This window comes from Chionomys nivalis, chromosome 1 (assembly GCF_950005125.1).
Source record: "Chionomys nivalis chromosome 1, mChiNiv1.1, whole genome shotgun sequence".
Lineage (NCBI taxonomy): Eukaryota > Metazoa > Chordata > Mammalia > Rodentia > Cricetidae > Chionomys > Chionomys nivalis.
Genome location: NC_080086.1, coordinates 166,328,454 through 166,349,254, shown reverse-complemented (window position 1 = coordinate 166,349,254; position 20,801 = coordinate 166,328,454). Strand labels below are relative to the sequence as shown.

General features: G+C 39.5%; 1 protein-coding gene across 5 annotated transcripts in view; it reads right to left on the bottom strand.

Annotated features, from left to right (window-relative positions):
* Dgki (diacylglycerol kinase iota) overlaps positions 1-20,801 on the bottom strand; it is a 459,452-nt gene that overhangs the window by 42,981 nt on the left and 395,670 nt on the right. For all 5 annotated transcript variants that reach the window (XM_057763104.1, XM_057763127.1, XM_057763112.1 and 2 more), the window contains one exon: positions 10,934-10,959. In XM_057763104.1, coding sequence (XP_057619087.1) covers positions 10,934-10,959 — 26 coding nt within the window. The remainder of the gene's footprint in view (positions 1-10,933; positions 10,960-20,801) is intronic.

The following is a 20,801-nucleotide window of genomic DNA, read 5'->3' as shown; positions in this document are numbered from 1 at the left end:
TCCACTCTTCCGGTCACAAGTCCCTTTTATTGTGCCAGTTCTTGGAGGAACAGCTACATGTCACCAGTTCCAAGGGCCACTGGCAGGAATCAGGGCTCCTATTCCCCCAATTATGAAGTACGAGGATGGGAGAAAAGGATTTTCTTCAGTCAAGTAAATTGAAAATGAGCACGTCTTCATCTTTAAAGATCAGTTCCCACCAAACATGAACTTTGGCACCCCAATTTTGGAGACAGAATGGTGCTGATGCAAACTCGGGAGGGATGGCATGCTGTGGAGACGCTGCACAGAGGGCTGATGCAGGGCCAGTTTTGGATCCTGACTGCCTGAATCTGCATCCTTGCTCTAACCTTCATAACTATGCCTGGGATCTTGAGGTCTTTGTCTGAGTGCCCTTGCCTGTGAAATACCAATAGGAGGGAAAGTAGGAAAGGGTTTGGTGAAGTATCTCAGAGGTTAGAAGAAGAGAATGCATTTTTTCATCATTTGATGGAGCAAGGAGTAACATACTTTCATTAATAAACAGAAGTAGAAAAATTGAAAAGAGCCAGGCAGTGGTGGCGCATGCCTTTAATCCCAGCACTCAAGAGGCAGAGGCAGGCGGATCTCTGTGAGTTCGAGACCAGCCTGGTCTACAAGAGCTAGTTCCAGAACAGGTTCCAAAGCTACAGCGAAACCCTGTCTTGAAAAACCAAAAAGGAAAAAGAAAAATTAAAGAGAAATTAAAGGCCAGTCATACACAGGAACACAGACATCAAATAAATTATTAGCAAATGAGACCTAGTACCATGTAAAGGAGATAAATGCGATAATCAATTTGAGTTCTTCTCGTGAATGTGATACTGGTTTCCACTGGAAAAGCCAATTCCTGAGCTGTATCATGTTAACAGGTGAAGGAGAATAAACAAGACGAAGAAAAGGATACTGAATGAAATTCACTGTACGTCAAATTTGAAAAAGACTTAAAATAGCTACAGTCAATTGCCACCACCTACACTGAGGTCACGGAGCATTAAAGCGTCACCTTAGTAGAAATTATAGATGGCATTCATCGTAGCATCGCGAGATTAGCAATGGTGCTGACTGTACCGACATCTATTCAGTTAGGCATCAGCGTGAACAGGAACAGAAAAGTACATGCAAACTCTAACGAGAGGAGAGAGTAACGTGAAATGTTCAGTGTTTACTGACTGCGTTACCTATGCAGCATTATCTCCCCACCGAGGAGATAAAGTCAGGTAAAGTCTATGATGTTAAAGGTTAACAGGAATCTTGCAAACACAAGCTTTTAAAAGTTAACTGGACTGCAGTATGGCAGCATTTAAAAAAAGGAAAGAAAAGAAAGAAATTGCAACTTTAAAAATCACAATTCATGAAGCATCATTAATGGTATAAAATACCTAGAAATAGGCTAAACTGAAGATGATAAAACTATAAAATACTACAGATAGCCAATTAAATGTAGAGAGACAACCAGGAGCTGAGGGCTTTTTGCCATTAAGACATTGCTCTTCTCTATCATGATTTAGAGACTCATGTGATATTCATGAAAAAGAATTGAAGGTTTATTTTTATCTGTGCTTGTGACTTGTGTGCAGGTGACTGTGTGTAGAAGCCAGAAGATGTCGGGTCTCCTGGAGCTGAAGTTGCATGCAGTGTGATCCAGGTGATATGGGGGCTGGGATCCTAGCTCAGGTCCTCTGGAAGAGCAGCGCTCCCTCTTAACTACTGAGCCAAGCCATTACTCCTCAGACATGAAATCTGCATACAGAGTATGAAAAATTACTTTTCAATTTTATATAAACCAAAAAAAGGCCACTGTGACAAAGTCACTCTGGAAAGATCTGTGAGTTTATCCTCTATCAAACCTTAGGGTCTGTAACAGTTTCAGAACAATTAAAACAGTGTGCTTTGGGTAGAAGATCATGCTGGGGTTGCAGGGATGGCTCAGCACTTAGGAGTGCAGAGGACCCAGGTTCTGTTCCCAGCACCCTCCTGGCAACTCACAAGTATCTGTAACTCCAGTTCCATGTGATCAGATGCCTTTTCTTGTGTTCTGACAGGCAGCGGGCTCACATATAGTGTGCATAAATACATGAAGACAAAATATTCACGTATATAATATAAATAAGCCTTTAAAAAATAACAGACATACCGGTCAATAAAACAAATGAGAAAATCTATTACAATATTGACATTCATTTCTTGTGAGTAACCAACAGTTATCTAATTAGACTTGAGATTTACTAAATATGAAGAAATCCATGCCTGATACTGTAAATGCAGCCAATTACCTGTGGCTGGTGAGATCATGACCCCTACAAGAAAACCTATGACTGCTATGGTCCCAAACCAGTATAAATGCCACATGCATTCTTAATACTTATCTTTATAGCCACAGTTGAGTTTAGCTCTCACGCTTCACCAAAGAAACTTCTCATTGCAACATATGTAGACCGTTGCAAAACATCCACAACTAGTCAAAATGCAGAGAACAACTAACTGATCATGGAGTGTTCAAGCCCAATTGATAGATCTATGATACAACCCCTATGGCTAAGGGAGCATCGCAGAAAGAACAGAAAACTTTTAAGAGCCAGAGGACTAGGCCCTCTGCTGCAATGTCTTCTCCATCCATAAAATCTCAACAATCCAGCACCTAAACAAGACCCACAGAATGACAGCACTCACTGACATGCCAACACGGATGAGGGGACTCTCAAAAAGCCCTACTTCTACATGAAGACCTACAGGCAACTGGCAGATGCTGAGAGAGAGAGAATCAGTCTTCTCAAAGAATGAGCCACTGGATAGGTTATCTCACCCTAAGCAGTCAGCTTTAAGCACATAAAAGTAAATAGACTCAGCAGGTTGTATTCATATTATATATGTGCATATATATATATATATATATATACACAATGTGTGTATTTATACACATAGAAACACACATATATAACAATTAAAGAAAGAAGAGGTTATCAATTTGAGAGGGAATGGGAGGGAAGAGGGAGGATTTGGGGAAGAAGGAGGAATGAAAATGATGTAAATATAGTACACACACATGGAATATCCAACAAAATAATAAAGAAAAAAGATTTACGTTAGTAATGATAATTTCTCTGTGATAGACTGAAAAGTATTACACAATAACCAAGTCCTTCGATTATTATGATATATATAATCTTTTGCTCATATAATTTTATGTCAACTTATCAACCCAATATTTATATAGGCTTGTTTTTAATTTTCTCTTTGAATTTTCCATAGTTTTTTAAAGTAGTATTTAAACCATATGTATGCTTGCAGTTTTGCTATGTAAATTAAACTATCTTTATCTAATAAAAGTCATTCTACTTTTAAAAAGCAGGTAAAAAATGTAAATTAAAATAAAAAGGGACAAGACAAGAAGACAAAACAGGCTTTATAAACCAATGAAGGACGTAGAAAATACATTAAATAGGTGTTCTACAAACTCCTCCCCCCATGGGCTGCCCATGCTCCAGTAGAAGGACACGGATATCCTGATAGCACTAAGTGTACTCCCTGGGCTTTAAAATGAATACATGAATGTCTGAGAGAAATATGGTGGTAGGATCCTGGAGGAGTTGGAGAAGAGTGGGATGGGTTGGATCAAAACACATATATGCTCATATGAATTCTCAAGCAATGAAAACACATATATGCTCATATGTATTCTCAAGCAATGGAAAACCAAGCAAAAGTGCATCTTTATTTCTTATCAAACCACAACATCAATAAAGAACGCAGCTATGCTTTTGTAAGAATGCAATAGGGATTTTAACTTTGTGTTATACAATTCTTTAAAACATTCCAAAGACATCAACTACAGGAAAATACTAATAATTTGAAATATTTTAAAATAATGAACATCTGTCTATTGGATGAAACCCAAAGGAGTTTCAAAATATAACTCACAAGCTGAAGAAAATTTACAACAGAGAGAAGAAAAATGTACTCACAATATTCAGAACTATGTTTGTGAAATCATTAAAATAAAAACAGACAATCCAAAGGAAGAGCAGTTGGGTCAATAACAAAATTAAGCATTTCATAGACGAACAAACACGAGAGGCCTGTAACTACACGAAAAGATGCTCCACCAACGTGTAAAACCTGAGCACAATATATAAGATACAAGGTCACACTAACATCTTGCTGGCAAATATTTTCCAATCCATTAATTTCAAACATCAACTGGGTGGATGAAAGGAAGCTCTTCCCCACTGAAGCTGAGAGTACACGCTTGAATGACCATTTTCTCCACCTACCTGAAAAGCTGAAGATGTGTACAACTTAGCCCCTAACTATGCCATTGCCATCAAGGGTCTTAAACATTAGAAGAATTCTTACACAAGAACACAAGTAGAGTTGTGGAAAAGAACATCCATAGTGGTAGTATTTTCCAAAATCAAAACTCTGTATAAGCATTTATCAATGGCAGATTATACTCATAAACTACTATGTACTCATATAGTAGAACACTAAACCACATGACAAATAAACAAGATAAATACGACACTCATTAAAAATGAATCACAAAAGTGTATGCAATCTGATTAATTTTTTTTTTTTTTTGATTTTTCAAGACAGGGTTTCTCTGTGGCTTTGGAGCCTGTCCTGAAACTAGCTCTGTAGAGCAGGCTGGTCTCAAACTCACAGAGATCCGCCTGCCTCTGCCTCCCGAGTGCTGGGATTAAAGGCGTGTGCCACCATCGCCCGGCAATCTGATTAAATTCACAAAACCCATGCTGGGAGATTATCAGACCCTAGGGGGTAATTTGTCATCACTGTCTTGTTAAGGGGTCATACCGTCTACATATTCATGTTTTTACTCACAGATTGGGTTGCTCTCAACTTTGGTGAGAGAAGCTTCTTTTGCAGAGGGTAGTGGTAGATAGAGTCAAGGTGCTGACGATGAGTGACCATGAGTGCTCAGTGTGGATGGATTTTCTCTATCAACCTTCTTCCTTCTAGCTAAGCCTCGGGAGACATTGCGGAAGAAGGGGCGGAAAGAGTGTAAGAGCTGGAGGATGGGAAGCAAAGCTTGGAAACGTGGTCTTCTGGAGACCATGTGGGGGTTGCACGTAATAGCTCACAGTAGCTGTGGTTACCTATACAAAATCTGCACAACATCCAGCCAGATTCCAAAACTCCACCCTTAACCCTTTAGCGGAGAATCTCTTGTCAGTTGGTGGCTCCTTCTAAGGAAAAGAGAGCATGGCTGTTCCCTTTATTCATATCTCACGGGATGGTTACACACCCACACACCAATGGCCAGCACTAATTGCACTCAGGATTATTAATAATATTAATAACAATATAAAGAAAGAGGACACGAAGTTGGGAGGGGAACAGTGGTAGCACCAGGAAGAGTTGGAAGGAGGTAGTGGTGAGTAGCTAAGCTCAAAACTCATTGTATAAATGTATGAAAATTTCAAAGAGCAAATAAAACATTTTAAAAAATGCAAAGGTTCAAACCAAATCACAGAAAAATATACAGCGTGCTTTATCTTGTAGAGATTTAAAATAGGCAAAACTGTATTCCACACATACACATGGATGTACATACAATCACACATAAATTCACATGTGGGGTATGCATACATGAAGTAAAATAAAAAAGAAATGGCACAGCCGGGCGATGGTGGCGCACGCCTTTATTCCCAGCACTCGGGAGGCAGAGGCAGGTGGATCTCTGTGAGTTCGAGACCAGCCTGGTCTACAGAGCTAGTTCCAGGACAGGCTCCAAAACCACAGAGAAACCCTGTCTCGAAAAACCAAAAAAAAAAAAAAAAGAAATGGCATGACTGACGAGGAGGAAAATGCGATTCCTCTGAAAGGTAGGGAGGTTCACGTAGTCAGAAAGGCAGGCAGCCTGAAGATCTCAAGTTGTACGTTTCACTTTTCGAGCTGGGGAATGGCTCACAGTGGTTGTTTAGCTATTATTTGAAGTAAGTAGCTAGATTTTATATATAATAACTATTATAGTATGCAAATGTATGTTTATATTCATGTTAGAAAAAGGATCAAGTCTAATAGTACTTTCTTGGAATCCCAGTTGCTCAGGAGGCTGAGATAGGAGGACGCAGTTCCATGCCTGCTTGGGCTATTGAGTCCGTTCAAGGCCAAACCGGGCAAAATAGGACCTAAAAACAGGGCAGGGAATACAGTCTGTGATTGGGTACTTGCCTGGGATGCATAGAGGCCCTACCTTTACTCACAATACCACACATACAAGGAAAAGAAAGGTGAGTTAAGAACTGATGAGATGGTCCAGCAGGCAGAGACACCTGTGGTCCAGCCTGACAACCTGAGTCCAATCCCTGCTACCCCCAGAGTAGCAGAGAAGAGCTGACTCCTGCAATTGGTCTCTGGCCTCCACTTGTACCTTGAAGCATGCAGATATGTACATGTACGTGAGTGCACACACATACACACACACGCACACAATAAATGTAAGATTGAAAACAAAAAGCAAAGCCCCCCAAAATAAGTTAACAAGATTTTGATATCTCATGTTCTCCTCCCTCCATTCTTCTCCCCTCCCCACTCCACACTCCCAACTTACTCAGGCGATCTTGTCTTTTGCCCTTTCCCATAGGAGGACTCACCCTCTCTGATGAGTGAATGGGGGTGGGGTAGGGGAAAGTAGAGGGAGCAGAGGGAGGGGAGTGAGAAGGAACTGGGTTTGGTATGTAAAATAAAATAAATCGTTTTAAAAAAATAAAATGAAAAATGAAAAAAAATGATTTTGATATCTCAAAGAGTCAACTCCAAGTCTGACCCACAGACTTGATGCTTGTGACCATAGTCACTACATTTTCCAGATTGGTCACGGCCATTCTTGTCAGGTATTTACTATGGCAACAGAAACGTGAGACTACAGGGGTTGTGCATGCGTGCGTGCGTGCGTGTGTGTGTGCGTGTGTGTGTGTGTTTGTGTGTGTAACTGTAACAGGGTGGCCACTCAGAGGCTGTTGAGGAATCTAGTAGTTATTGATGTTCTTTAAGTGTCTAGTGAAGCCTTTTATGGTATACCTTTTCTTTTTCTTCTTTTGTGAATTCTCTGAGTCATTTCTTTCTTTTAACAATTCCTTGACAACCTTTTTAGCTCTTTATATATTCTGGATATTAATCCTCTGCCAGATGTATAGATGGCAAAGATTCTCTCCCACTCTGCACCAGGATGGGACGTTTACTGGAAAATGCCCTTCAGGATGCTCATGTAAGTGGCGGCTCTAAGGAACAGCAGTCTGAGAGGCTTGGAAAATTAACGTGCAAGGAGCAAGAAAGGACCCAAGAGCTGAGAGCTCGAGAAGCTGCCTGGGCTGGAGGAGGTGACTCCAGTCGCTGGAATGATGAAGTGTGAACACACTAAATGGAGGGAAACTCAGCGGAGAGGGCCATCAATCACTGCCAAGCTTATCTTCTGACGGAGTGGGATTCCAGCTTCCAGATGTTGCATTAAAACCTAATGCTCCCCCTGGGACTCACATGGCAGGCTTCCCTGAAGCCTCGGTTTCACTCAGCTAACTAATTATGAGAAAATGTGACATCGGTATTTCACTTTTTCTCCTGGGACAAATCATTCCTAGCAGGAGGGAGAAGTTGTTATTTTTTATTCAGTTTTCCTTTGTCATTAAAAAGAAATTACTTACACAGCAGTAAATAAACTCTTGTTAGGCAGAAGGAACTTTCCTCCCCTCTCAATAATTCAGTCAATTTACCTTAATGCTGACAATCATTTCTTTGTTTTCCCAGCAATGTGCTGAAGTAAAAAAAAAAAAAAAAGCAAAGTTTGGATATAGAATCTGGGTTTAAATTAACTCTACCACTTAGTAGCCGTGTGATATCAAGGCAGTTATTTAAAGACTTGTTTCCCCGGCTATAAAGTTAGGATGACGCATGCCTTGTAGGCTGTTACCTATTAACAATGAAATAGGATAATGCAGTTAAAGTTCTGAGTAAGTGCTCAATACATTTTATCTTCTCTCAGAGATCCTAATACTATGTTATGAACATAAAAATAACATATGTGCTACCTATGCCTGGTGTCGGCAATCTTATATGAACACTCACCCAATTCTGAACCCATTCATTCCTTGGGGACTACAAGGCAAATTATGTATTAAGCATTTTGTTCTTTCTCAGTCTGATGTAAAAATAGAGGTTTCTAGTGAAAAGTTGATGTTTATAGAGAAAGTCAAAAGAGGCAGATTCATCTTTGATGGCCATTATATTTTTAAGCTTTTCTTGGTTTCTTTCTTTATTTGTTTTAATAAGAAAACTCATTAAATTTCCTGTGCTGGGCCCCCCACATAGTAACTTTCCTGCCTCTGTCTCCTGAGTAGCTGGGATTGTGTGCACATGCCAACACACCTAACCTCCATGCTATGTGGAGCAGGCATCAGCCAAGCCACATCTCCTTTCACACTGTCTGCATGGAAGAACACAACAACACAGTATTTGAGTGCCTGTAACATACCGGAGGGTCATTTCTGCAGAAGACACGTAGATCAGATACGAAGAGCCCCAATGCACAGATTCAGAGAGAAAGAGTGGGGTTGCTGCACCCAAGTGATCTCTGAAGAGAACCTGAAGGATGGGAAGCAGCAGAGCTAGCGGACTTTCTAAGTTAGATTTCTCCAAGAATGAATTTTGTTTCAGAAATAGCTGAAGGGAGCAGCTGGTACTGAAGGAAATGGGATTGCGGGTGGAAAGGGAACAAAAGAGATCACTGAGAGGCACAGGCTTTTATAGTCTGGCTTCATAATCCATTTGCCAATGTGTCTCAGTTCTTTCAGAATAAACTGGAAAAGCCTGATTCACCTCTTAGGGGTGCATTGCAATGTCATTCTAGAGTGGCGGTGTGGCACTGATGCTTTATGACGGCCACAGAAAATATTAATTCCTAAAATATATAAAGGTAAGGAAACATAAAGCGTGTGCTAGATAGAAAATCATAGTAATAAAGAAATATAGTGATTCCCTAAGGATGCGCAGACTAGTTGATGATGAACAGTTAGGCAGCACAGGTAAATCAGCACGCATGTTTAAACTGTTTTTAGAAGGTGCAGGAGACTAAGAGGCATAAATATATAATGTATTTTTGAATTCACCAAAATAGAATACTCATCTAAATTTGCACAGTAGTTCCTCAACTAATCACATTTAATCGTTGTTAAAATACCAGGAGCAAGTTATTTGGTCAGGGGCCACCTTTCAGATCTTCAAAGGATGCTGACATATCCTTAGAGACCCCTCCTAATCCCTAAAAAAGTCCTAGAACTTTAACTTTTGCAGAACTTTAACTTTGAATCTTCCGCCCCCTGTGAATAGAGGATGTACTCTTAGAGACAGGAAGACAAAAGCAGCCAAAGGTTATTAAGGGTAAAAATAGTTCACAATAAAGGCAAACACACATTTCTAATTTATCATTTGGACATGGAAGCTGAAGGACTTATAAATATACAATCAAAATCCTATTCATACCAGCAACAATCAGCAAAATAGCATGCAATAACAGTTTACCATTAGGTGGTTGATTACCTAATTCGGACTTAATGGGTCTCAAGCATAATTTTCCCTACAGTTCTTCAGAGAACATGACACAACATTGTTCCAATATTAGGACAGATTTCATAAGGTAGCAGCAGGAGAGGTGGCCTGAAACTCCCTCTCCATTTCCTTAATTCATTCACTTAATAAATACATTTTTAAATGTTTTCTTTTCGTTGGACACGATATCAAAGAAATTCAGTCTGAAGAGCTAGCTAAGCATCAGAATCGTGTGTCACGCTTAGGAAGACATATGTCACAGTCGGTGGATCAGAAAGCTTTCATTAAAGGTATAATAAAAGTGAGCAGAAACCATCTATGTGACAGAAAGGAAGAGCCATTTCCTTCGAGGGAACAGCAATAATGAAATCAGGAGATGCAAAAAATAAATAAATTTTTTAAAAGGTGGGGGATCCAGAAACTGGATAGAGTCATATGCCTGGAATGCAGGTTATTGACAGGGGAATGGGAAAAGTGGAGGCTAAACCAGTAACGGCAGAGGGAGATGAAGAGTCCATCCTTAGAGCCTACCAGACCTTGGTAAAATACAATATCAAAATCCAAACACAATACTTGATCTGTTGCAAAGTGTCCGTCCTATATGTGAAAAGATGCTATGTACACTCAGTAAACCGGAACGTGGTTTATGGTGTGGATTATGTTTATGGAATAATCTCAAAGGTCCAAGAAAGAGCCACATCAACAAGCCCTCAGCGAAACCTGAATGCCGATATTGTGAAGTATCATTCTACGGTATGATGAACCACTGCAGCCACCCGACAAACAATTTTGAGTGACTGCTGGAATAAGTGAGCAGAGGTTAGAGATGACATAATTAGATATTTGGTCCTTTGAGTGAAGCGGCTGCCTCTTAAAATAAGAACAACTCACCCTGACTGAGTACCAGCTCGCTCACTGGCCGAGCAGCTCCGTTTCAGACTCAGAGCACTCTGCCAATGGCGGTGCAGAGATGCGGCCTCACCATCTGGAAAGGACTTGGAAGATATCTCCTGTAACACCTCATTTTAGAGGTGAAAATCACGTTCATAGAAAATACATGCTTACCTAAAAATTTATACAACATTTGTGACGGTTGAGCAGAACCAGACAGAAGATATTAAATAAAGATATTATTTCCAAAATGGTTACAACTGATTTGGAAAGAATACCAAATAACAAACCCAGTTTCTGTGGATCAAGTTTTTACAAGTGTTAGACATTTCACACTAGAAAAACTACAGAGTCAACATCTTAGAGACTTTCTTAATAATTTTCTGCTCTGACAGTAAGGAATAAGGACCAGAGACAAATTTTGACTGCATAATTTAGGATAAAAATGACATCTTCTTACCATGATCTTCTGAAGAGACTGGTGACCTAAAAAAGATAATAGAAACATGGTATTTTATGAATGATAATAATAACAGTGCATATAAATAATTTTACAAAAATTACAGTGAAATTCAGTTAAGGTGCAGCTGGAGAGATAGATGGTTCAGTGGTAAAGAGCACGTGCTATTCCTGCAGAGAACCTAGGTTTGGTACCCAATATCCACACGGTGACTCACAGTCATCCTTAAACATGGTACCAGATTATCTGACACCTTCTGGCCTCCATGGGTACCAGGCACACACATGGCACACACACACACACACACACACACACAGGCAAAACACTCAAACACATAAAATAAAAACTAAATCTTAAAAAAGGGTCAGTTAAGAAGAAACTTAAGTAGGTGATGTAATGAATGTACTTGTTAAAAAGGCATATTCTAGTTCCTACAATTTCCACTTTATCTCAATCGGTTGAGTATTATGGGTTACTATAATGTCAGCAACCTAGGCATGGTGGCACAGGGCTGCAACAAACATGCTTCCTCTAGATATGCTGTATACTTTTCTCTTCATAGCTGGCCCATCACAGTCATTAGGGTGGCAACCCATGGCAAGTAAGATGTTGGCGAATGTAGCTAGGTAACCTATCACTGATACTCATGAGCCAGGAGAGAGAAACATTAGAGGAATGGACCAGTTGTTGAAGCAATGTTAAACAACTGGAGGACACAACTGCTTTCCTCGATCTACTGATGAGCAATATAACCTTTTATTATGCGAGTACACAGCAACGGTTGCACACACAGTAGTAATGGAAAGAAAATGTACACACCCATTAGTGCAAAGTGCTAACCTGTTTCAGCCTCATGGGCCTTTTCAAGTAGAATTTTGCACATGAAAGAGAGAGTCCCATGACTTGGCGGGGGAAAAAAATGAGTGTCCAAGAAGCAAATGAACCAGATGAATGATGAGCAGAAATTGACAAATCACTACCCCAAGAAACAGCCAGCATCCCCTGTTGGAGCTGATTTATGTGCCTCTTAAAGTTTCCCAGATTTTGTGCTGTCTACACACTGGTCCTTGTAGGTAATTACCTCCTGGCAATGTAGAAACACATCATACTCAGAAAAAGCAGGACTCTGGTCCCATTTGTTGAATTGAATGGATTTCGGTACCATCAGGCTGACGTTCAGAATCTGGTACATTTTAAGGCTCTTCAAACATGATTGATCCTCTTACCTTCAACTGATCTTAAGAATTGTTGGCTTCAGAGCTATCTAGGAGAAAGGGAGCTTTGGAATGAGCACCCTCAAAGCCAAAAGATGCCCAAGACATCCAACAATAGGGATACCCATATCTACTTTAGTAGGGGAAAAATAAGTGGGGGTGTGATGAACAGAAGGTAATTATGGAATTAAAAGATGATTCTAAAGCACATAGATTGGAAATAATATGCACGAATAAAGATGCCCAAGGCATGAGAAGTGAGCCAGCAACAAAGGAACATCTTCACTTTTGATTTTGTTTATGAAAACTAAGCAAAAATGTATTTACAATTAATTTCTGATAGAGAATGAGAACAAAGAGAAATTCATGCCCATGGCCTCTTGCATGTCCCAGGTGGGAGCCCCTGAGGCACAGTCTTTCCTGCAGAGCATTTAATACTAAATCTGAAAAAGTCCAGATGGCTCCATCAAAGTCCCACAGGGATGCATTCTAAAGTACGTCCAGGCGGCGAGGACGAACTATCCGTCTCAGAGTGTTTTGCAAGGATTAGTCATGTCGAATCTCTGTGGCTGAACGTCTCCCACACCCCAGGACTTGTGGAATCTGAAGACATATGGACTATTTCAACCTTCACCCGGCATTTCACCTTTCAGTGCAAACATCACTAGATTAACCTTCAGAGACAGGCACGCCATTCATTTAGTCTGGAAATGGGCATACAAGGTTTCACGGAACTCAGCTCAGGAGAGAAGAAACATCCCGCATGAGTGGGATATGCAGTTATTTTTAGCCTAGAGGCTAAATCCCAGGGAAGGATTGTCTTTCTGACAGCCAACCCTGACAGCGGAGACACACAGGAACCCTCTCTCCTCACTCTCACACCATGCTTGAGAGCCATGGGCCTGAACTTGCTTAATTTTCATCCATGTAGACAGTCTCAGATCTAGAAGCTGCCTCACGATGTGAACTGTTACTAACACTTACTAACGCAATGATGTAGATTCCCTCTCTATACTTTGCTAATCACTAGTCTTTATGATGATCTACAGAATAGATATGGTTTGGATGTGTTTTATTGCTTGCTTTGCACTATTTACATTCTTATTCCATTCAAATTCAGGGAATTGGGGAAAAAAAAGACTCCAGCAAAACCAAAATAAGAAGTCAAAGACTATACTTAAATTATTATTCTGTTTCCGTAAACCTAAATTGTTATCATTTATGCTAAAGTCTTTTAATATGCAATCTATGTAATGAGTGAGTCATGTCCCCAAATGTTTGTCCCTCATGAAGTCATGAAGAAACACAGGACAGTATTGGCAAAGTCATAATCTACTGAAGAATAAAAACTTGCTTATAACATAGTGCCAAATTACAGAAAATTAAATGCTTACACCATAGTGAAAAGTATAACAATAAAACAAAATGTAAGAAGTAAAAGGCTAACAATGCAGAGAGTCACGTCCCTAAGAATGAAACAGCATCTTGACCCAGCTTTAGTGAACCAATAAGAGCTCATTAAGTAAGTGAGAGAAAAATTCTAGACAGAAGCGATAGGTACATAAAACAGCCACAACTGAAATCTCATAGATACTATCAGAAACATAAATAACTCAGTACCGCTGAAATGTACAGACATGACAAACCCATGGCTGGGGGAGTTGGGGCCATTCCATATGGAGCTCATAAATCTATTTTCAACTGTCTGGAATTGACTTTCCAAAGTACATACCAAAAAAAAAAAATAATGTTTGAAAGTCACATGCTCTGGTTTCTATTTTTGACTAACCTAAGGAGAATAGATAAACTCAGGGGTTACTGTTTCACTCCCACGTCAGAAATGAAGAGTAAAAGTGTCTGTTTTTTGATTCTCTTCGAAATCCATGAAAAATAATGAGGAAGATAGAAACCAATAAAAACATCTTTTAATAATCTAGATGTTTATAAGTTAAAGCACCATATGCAAAGAAGAGTCACCAAATAGAGTAAAAGCTGGACTACATTTCAGGAGGACAGTCATGATTATAAAAAGCTGTAAACACACTCAGTAACATCATATACCACAAAGCCAGGGCAGAAAGCCCCGCTCTAAGCTGAGATGGCGTGGTCTTGAGATGTTGGAGCATACTCCAGAAGAGAGTGCTGATCCAAAAGCATCTGTAAACGAACAACCCAAAGTCAAGCATCCTGCAATGATCTACCCCAAGCCAGAGTTCTGGAAAGAATTTACCCAGTGAAAAATATCACAAGTAATCAAAAAGCCACCACAGACCCACAAAAAATCCAAATGCCAATAGGAACATACAGAAGAGATGAGGGCATGAAGTTACGAATGGTTACTCAATCTGCATGACATCGAAAATGGAAAAGGTGAATAGAGCAGCGAGTTGGGAGGGAAACAGAGTCCTTTGAGAATTGCAGAAAGGAATGTAATGACCAGGAAACCCATGCAGACAGAAGTGAGCACAGGATTACCTGGCCTTTAACTAGTGCATTCGATAGAGAGAAAAGTCTACCTGTTGCCATGGTAAAGAGAAAAGTAGCATAAAAGGTAAATAATATAAAATGTCAAAGCATAAAACACTTTAAAAAGTGCTCCACTATTTTATTGGTAATTTTTTATTTTTATTTATACTTAAATTAGTGCAGACATAAGGATCCCAGAATAAAAGATGTTTGGATTCTTTTTTGTTTGTTTCGAGACAGGGTGTTTTGGAGCCTGTCCTGGAATGCACTCTGGAGACTAGGCTGGCCTCGAACTCACTGAGATCTGCCTGTCTCTTCCTCCCGAGTGCTGGGATTTAAGTAAAAAGTAAAAATGCATTGAAGGCACTTTTAGGCAATATCTCTAGATGTCTTGGGGGCTCAGTTTATTCTCTAGAAAAGAGGGATTTCTACAGAAAAGTGTTTTTATACAAAATTAATAGAAGAAAGTGAAGAAGGCACAACACACAGAAAGGCATGCCATATTCATGGCAATACAAGATGAGCTACTTATTAAATACAAAAACAAAGTCATCTTTACATATATTGTAAATACTATCTTAAAATTAATATAGACTCAAAAAGGACCTCAGGAAAGCAAGACAATCTTGAGCAAAATGAACAAATCTGGAGGTATCACACTACCTGACTTTAAAATATACTACTTTCTCCTTGACATGGCTGCATGCAAGACTGAACCAATAGCAATACCAATAGACATGCTACCTCTTCCAGCTGCTGGATTTGGTTCCCGTTCCCTGTTCATACAGAGCACTGCGATTTGTGAGTTTCTAAATAAATAACCCTTTATTAAACTCCATTCTGAACTAGTGAGGGATTTCTTTTTAGCATCCACCTTCAGTTATTTAACACAAACTGGTCTGCCCTGAAACCATATACACACAAACAACAAAAATAAACAAGTTGTATTTATATATTTTTTTCATATATACACATATACTTGTAACAATAGTAATAAAAAAGAAGCTATCCATTTAACATGAAGGGAGGGACTGGGAAGTGTTGAGGGATGAAAGGGATAGGGTTAAGTGATATAATTCTACTTTAATTTAAATGTATAAAAATAAATTTAAGGAGAAAAAACACATTACAAAGATATAGTAACCAAAATAGCATGTAATCTCTACATAAACAGATGTACCAACCCAGAAATGGAATAGAATAAGAATAAAGATCATAAGTAAAGACACATAGTTCACCTCACTGGTTTGCTACAAAGGCACCAAGAACACCCAATAAGAAAATGAGCCTTCAGCAAGTGACTCTAGGAGAACCAGAAATCTGCATGTAAAAGAATGAAATCAGATTATTTCCTTATATACAGAGTCAACTCAGTTTTCCATAAATGTACAACTAGTATGTGCTTAATTAAAAATGTATTTAAAAAGAACAATAAAGATTAAAGACTTGTATAAATATAAGGTCCCCAAATCACAAAATTACTAGAAAACAATTAATAAAAGTGTCACGACAGTGGCATGAACAACATTTTCTAGATAGACCTTGAAAGCAATAGAAACAGAAACAAAGTCAGACAAATGCAATTCTATCACACCGAAAAGATTCCTGCACAGCAAAGGAAGCAATCGGCAGGGATAAAATATGCAATGTATAATGAAAAATGATAGCAAAAAAAAATCGATCAAGCAAAAAATCACAACCGACATTTCCCAAAAGACACAAATGACAGAAACAAACAAACTGCCCAGAATCATGTCATCCAGAAAATGGAAGCCCAAAGCCAAAACCATATGCTGTGTAAAATGCTCTTGCACACTGTAAAGATTTGTGACTCATATTGGTTTAATAAAATGCTGATTGGCCAGTAGCCTGGCAGGAAGTATAGGCAGGGCAACCAGACTAAGAGAATTCTGGGAAGAGGAAAGGCTCAGTCTGCAGTCGCCACCCAAATGCGGAGGAAGTAAGATAAAAAAGCTGCACTGAGAAAAGGTATCAAGCCATGTGGCTAACATAGACAAGAATTATGGATTAATTTAAGTTGTAAGAGATAATTAATAATAAGCCTTAGCTAATAGGACAGTTTATAATTAATATAAGCCTCTGTGTATTTCTTTGTTGCTGAATGACTGTAAGACCAGGTGGGACAGAAACTTCCATCTATAACCATAAGATCTTACTCCTGTTAGAGTGGTCATCATCATCAAAACATTCAAATAATAATAATGATGGCAAGAATGGAGGGAGAGAACCCTTGCAGGCTCTTGACTGGAATATCAGTTCATAAGGCCATAACCCATATCTATAAAGGTTACCAGGCTGTTTGGAGGGATCCTGAGTAAAGAACATGATCCACAATTGGTCAAGTACAAAGAATAAGTAACCATGCAGTGCACAGCCCCACTGAGTTCATCTATAATGCAACTCTTATACTGAAGGGTCAACAACGCAACTCCTATAATAAAGACTCAGGGACACTGCAGAAGAAGACCCAGAATAATTGCAAGAACCATAGGATCAGAACAATTTCTGTTGGTTAGTGCCTCTAGCCATGTCAGAGAAGATCCAGAGAAACAGCACTGTTTTAGGTAGAGGATCATGCCATTAACTGGTATATCTTTCTATTTTACTTTATATTTAAACTAACAAAGACTAGGGATCCTAAAACAAAAGATGTTTGAATTCTCCAAGCAATCACAAAAACAAACAAACAAACAAACAAAAAAAACAAAGGCAAATCTGTGTTGAAGGCTGTAGGTAATATTTCTATACTTTTGGTTTTGTTCTTTTTTGGTTTTTTGGTTTTTTATTTTATTTATTTATTTATTTTTTTGAGACAGGGTTTCTCTATGTAGCCCTGGCTGTCCTAGAATTAACTCTAGACTAAGCTGGCTTTGAACTCACAGAGATCCCCTGCCTCTGCCTCCCAAGTGCTAGAATTAAAGGCATGTGCCACCAGACATCTCTAGACTTCTCATGGACTGCATTTATTCTCTTAAATCAAGGTTTTCACCAGGGGAGTGTGAATATATGAAATTATCTAACTATATTAGTGCTTCTCAATCTTCCTAATGCTGAGATCCTTTAATACAGTTCTTCATGTTGTGGTGACTCCCAACCACAAAAGTATTTCTTTGCTACTTTATAACTGCAATTTTGGTATGAATTGTTATGAATCATAGTGTAAATATCTGATATGCAAGGTATTTGATATGTGACCCTGTGAAAGGGTCATTACACTCCCAAGGGGGTTGTGACCCACAGGTTGAGAACCACTAAACTATATGCTTTTGTGATGTATCATTATACTAAATTCTATACAATTATTTTACACTATAAGAATCTGAGGGAATGAGACCTGAGGCATATACTGACCATGGGTTCCTGTATTGGACAGTACTGTATCTAGACTCTGACAGTCATAAGGCACAAGATTAAAGACCATTCTCAAACTGCCATCTATCCACAATTTCCATTCACAACCTCCTGCCTTTCATGTAGGTCAGCCATAGGCCAAAGGACACTGAAAACTTCATGTCCAATTTCCTACGAGCAAAGCGACAAGATGTAACAGCAAAAGCGCGTTAAACATGAAGGGACATGTTCTTAAAACGTGTGGTACCTCCTGTGCCATTTCATCACTGCCCATCAGTGAACTCAGAGCTGAAGTCATAGATGTCATGGCTACTCTAGTCTTTTAACCTTGCATAATGCTTTGCAACAGGCTTTGGAGATGTGCATTTGTGGTAGCTCCCACGAGTTGCTCTAAATCTGTAAGATTTATAAAAATTCTACATTTTAACGACACTATCTTAATTCTTTTTTTAAGCCTCAACACAGTGTTCCACTTTCTTCTTATCTCATGGCTTTCATTTAATAGTATCCATAGTTTTTCTCCTTGGTCCTTCCTCAGGCTATCTGCATCATTTCCTTCCTTAGAAACTGGATGTCAAAGAGGACAGAATGGGTGAATGCTAAGATCCTACCTACACATTCTTTAACTTTTTAAAAAGAATTTATCTACAAAATAATGCTTATCTTCCTTCCCAGAATTCCCAAGATACATACTTAACCATCACAATGCTGGGAGACCATCAGAATGATGGGGCCACCACACTGAGAGGAGCTTAAAAAAAACATGCAAGATAGGTATGAAAGCCTAGTCTGAGACACAGAGTGGAAATGATATTCTGACAATACTGAGATATTCTTCTAAGACAATAGACAGTAGATAAGGTAGAAGAACTCTGGGATATTTATAGACACAGACTTGTCCAGTATGGCAAAATTATAACAAAAATACAGCAGCCACTCTAGGTGAGCTGGTGCCTGTACTGCCTCTTCACACTGCTCAGCACACTGTGAGTAAATTAACCAGTCTTAGTGGTAAGAACCCCATTGGGGAATAAAGCAGAAAATAAAACAGCACACATGCCCATGTACCGAGAGCTATTGTGTGCATGAATTTTACTAATGTTCCTTTCTTGTGATGCCTTTGCTCTTCTTCCAGGTGAGGACTATAGCTAACAAAGTCATTTCTATAGGACTGGGGCGATCACACATCCTATTCAGTGAACGTCTTTATTCCCATCACTCAGGAGACGGAGGGCAGACAGATCTCTGCGATTTCCAGGACAGCCAGGACTGCTACACAGAGAATCCCTATCCCAAAAAACCAATACATACATGCATACATACATACATACATACATACATGCATACATACATGGAGAAGCTTCTTGTCTGCCTTATCAACTTTGCATTTTCTTGCCCAACCCATTTTTTTCTTCTTCTTTTTCCCGACTACAGCCCCTCAGAACTTCCTGGCCTCTTTTAATCTATACTCCTCATATTTTGGTAGAATGCAATTTTTTTGTAGTAAAGCTACCACATAGGAACACTCTGTTCCCATGGCAAATTTTCAGGCATATCTGGGCATGGTTACTCAGTGTCACGCTTAAGAGAGTATTCTGGCTCCCAGTGAGACACCTAAGAAGTCTCATATGGAAACCAATTCCCCACGGGACACTCCTTCCAGGCACATTTTCAAGCTCCGTTTTACTGCTAGGGAAACGCCATCTTTGTTTTCCTGGTACCCTGTGTAAGGGTGCTGTACAGACACCCAGCAGTGTTCAGAGCCGGGGCAAGGATCTCCACTTAAACCCAGGAAACGTAGGTGTTTTTTAATGTGCTTTGAAAGTGGACTGTAGATTCTTATCTCAAGGCAAACAGCTTTCCTTGCTTGAGCTTCTTCCATCAATCCCTAGAGCACAACACTTCTTGAGATCACAGCGAGGACTTGGTGAGAAACAGTCAGGCAGTGAATCCAAGGGCAAACTTTGCCACCTTCACTCTGGTCCCAGAGCATCTATAATTAAGGAAAATGGGACCAAAAAAAATTTTTTTTTTTTGCATTGAGAATCTCCGTCAACTACATAAACCCATCTTTGTGTCTTTGTTGGCTTTTGTTCCGTCTAATTATCTCATTTCTCTGAGACAATGGACAAAGCATAGACCATAAAAGAGCAGTGGAGAAGGAGAGCAAGGATGAAAGCTAAGCACCACACAAAGTGGCATTGAAAGGAGAGAGACAAGCACACTCTATTCAAGTGGTCACAAACCCCTTCAGGGACAGCCAGAGGGCCTCAAAGGTAACATTCACTCCCAACTCAGGGGAAGGGCCCAGAAGAGGGCAGTGGGGTGGGGAGCACAGAGATGGGCATTGTCATGGAGGCAAAAGTCCCAAGCTGCGCGTCACAAACCCTGATGAGCCCTTCATCTGAAGTGAATATCCACTCCTTTGTTTCCCTTCTCATTACAACTTCATCTTTAAGACTGTGCAAATACGCCCAAGGATGACCCCTGTGGGAGCTGTGTTTGAAATACAGTGTTTATTTTTAAAATAGATTATTGTGTTGACATATATTAGGGTTTTTTTTTTGTTTTTTTTTTTTTTGTTTTTTTTTTTTTAAATAGCAATTTCACCCTTAGTTTGTACAATCTGCTTTTTCCTGCTGAATACCATCCCTGTTTGTAGCGGGCCCTACGCCCTTTGAGTTGAAATGTTACTGCCACCTACCGTTCTTTTCCAGCAATGTAAACAAAATGAGAAAGGAGTTTCTTCAAAGTGAAGGGATGAGGAGCAATGGAGAAAAATGGGCCTTCAGCACAGGAAGCAATAGATAAAAGAA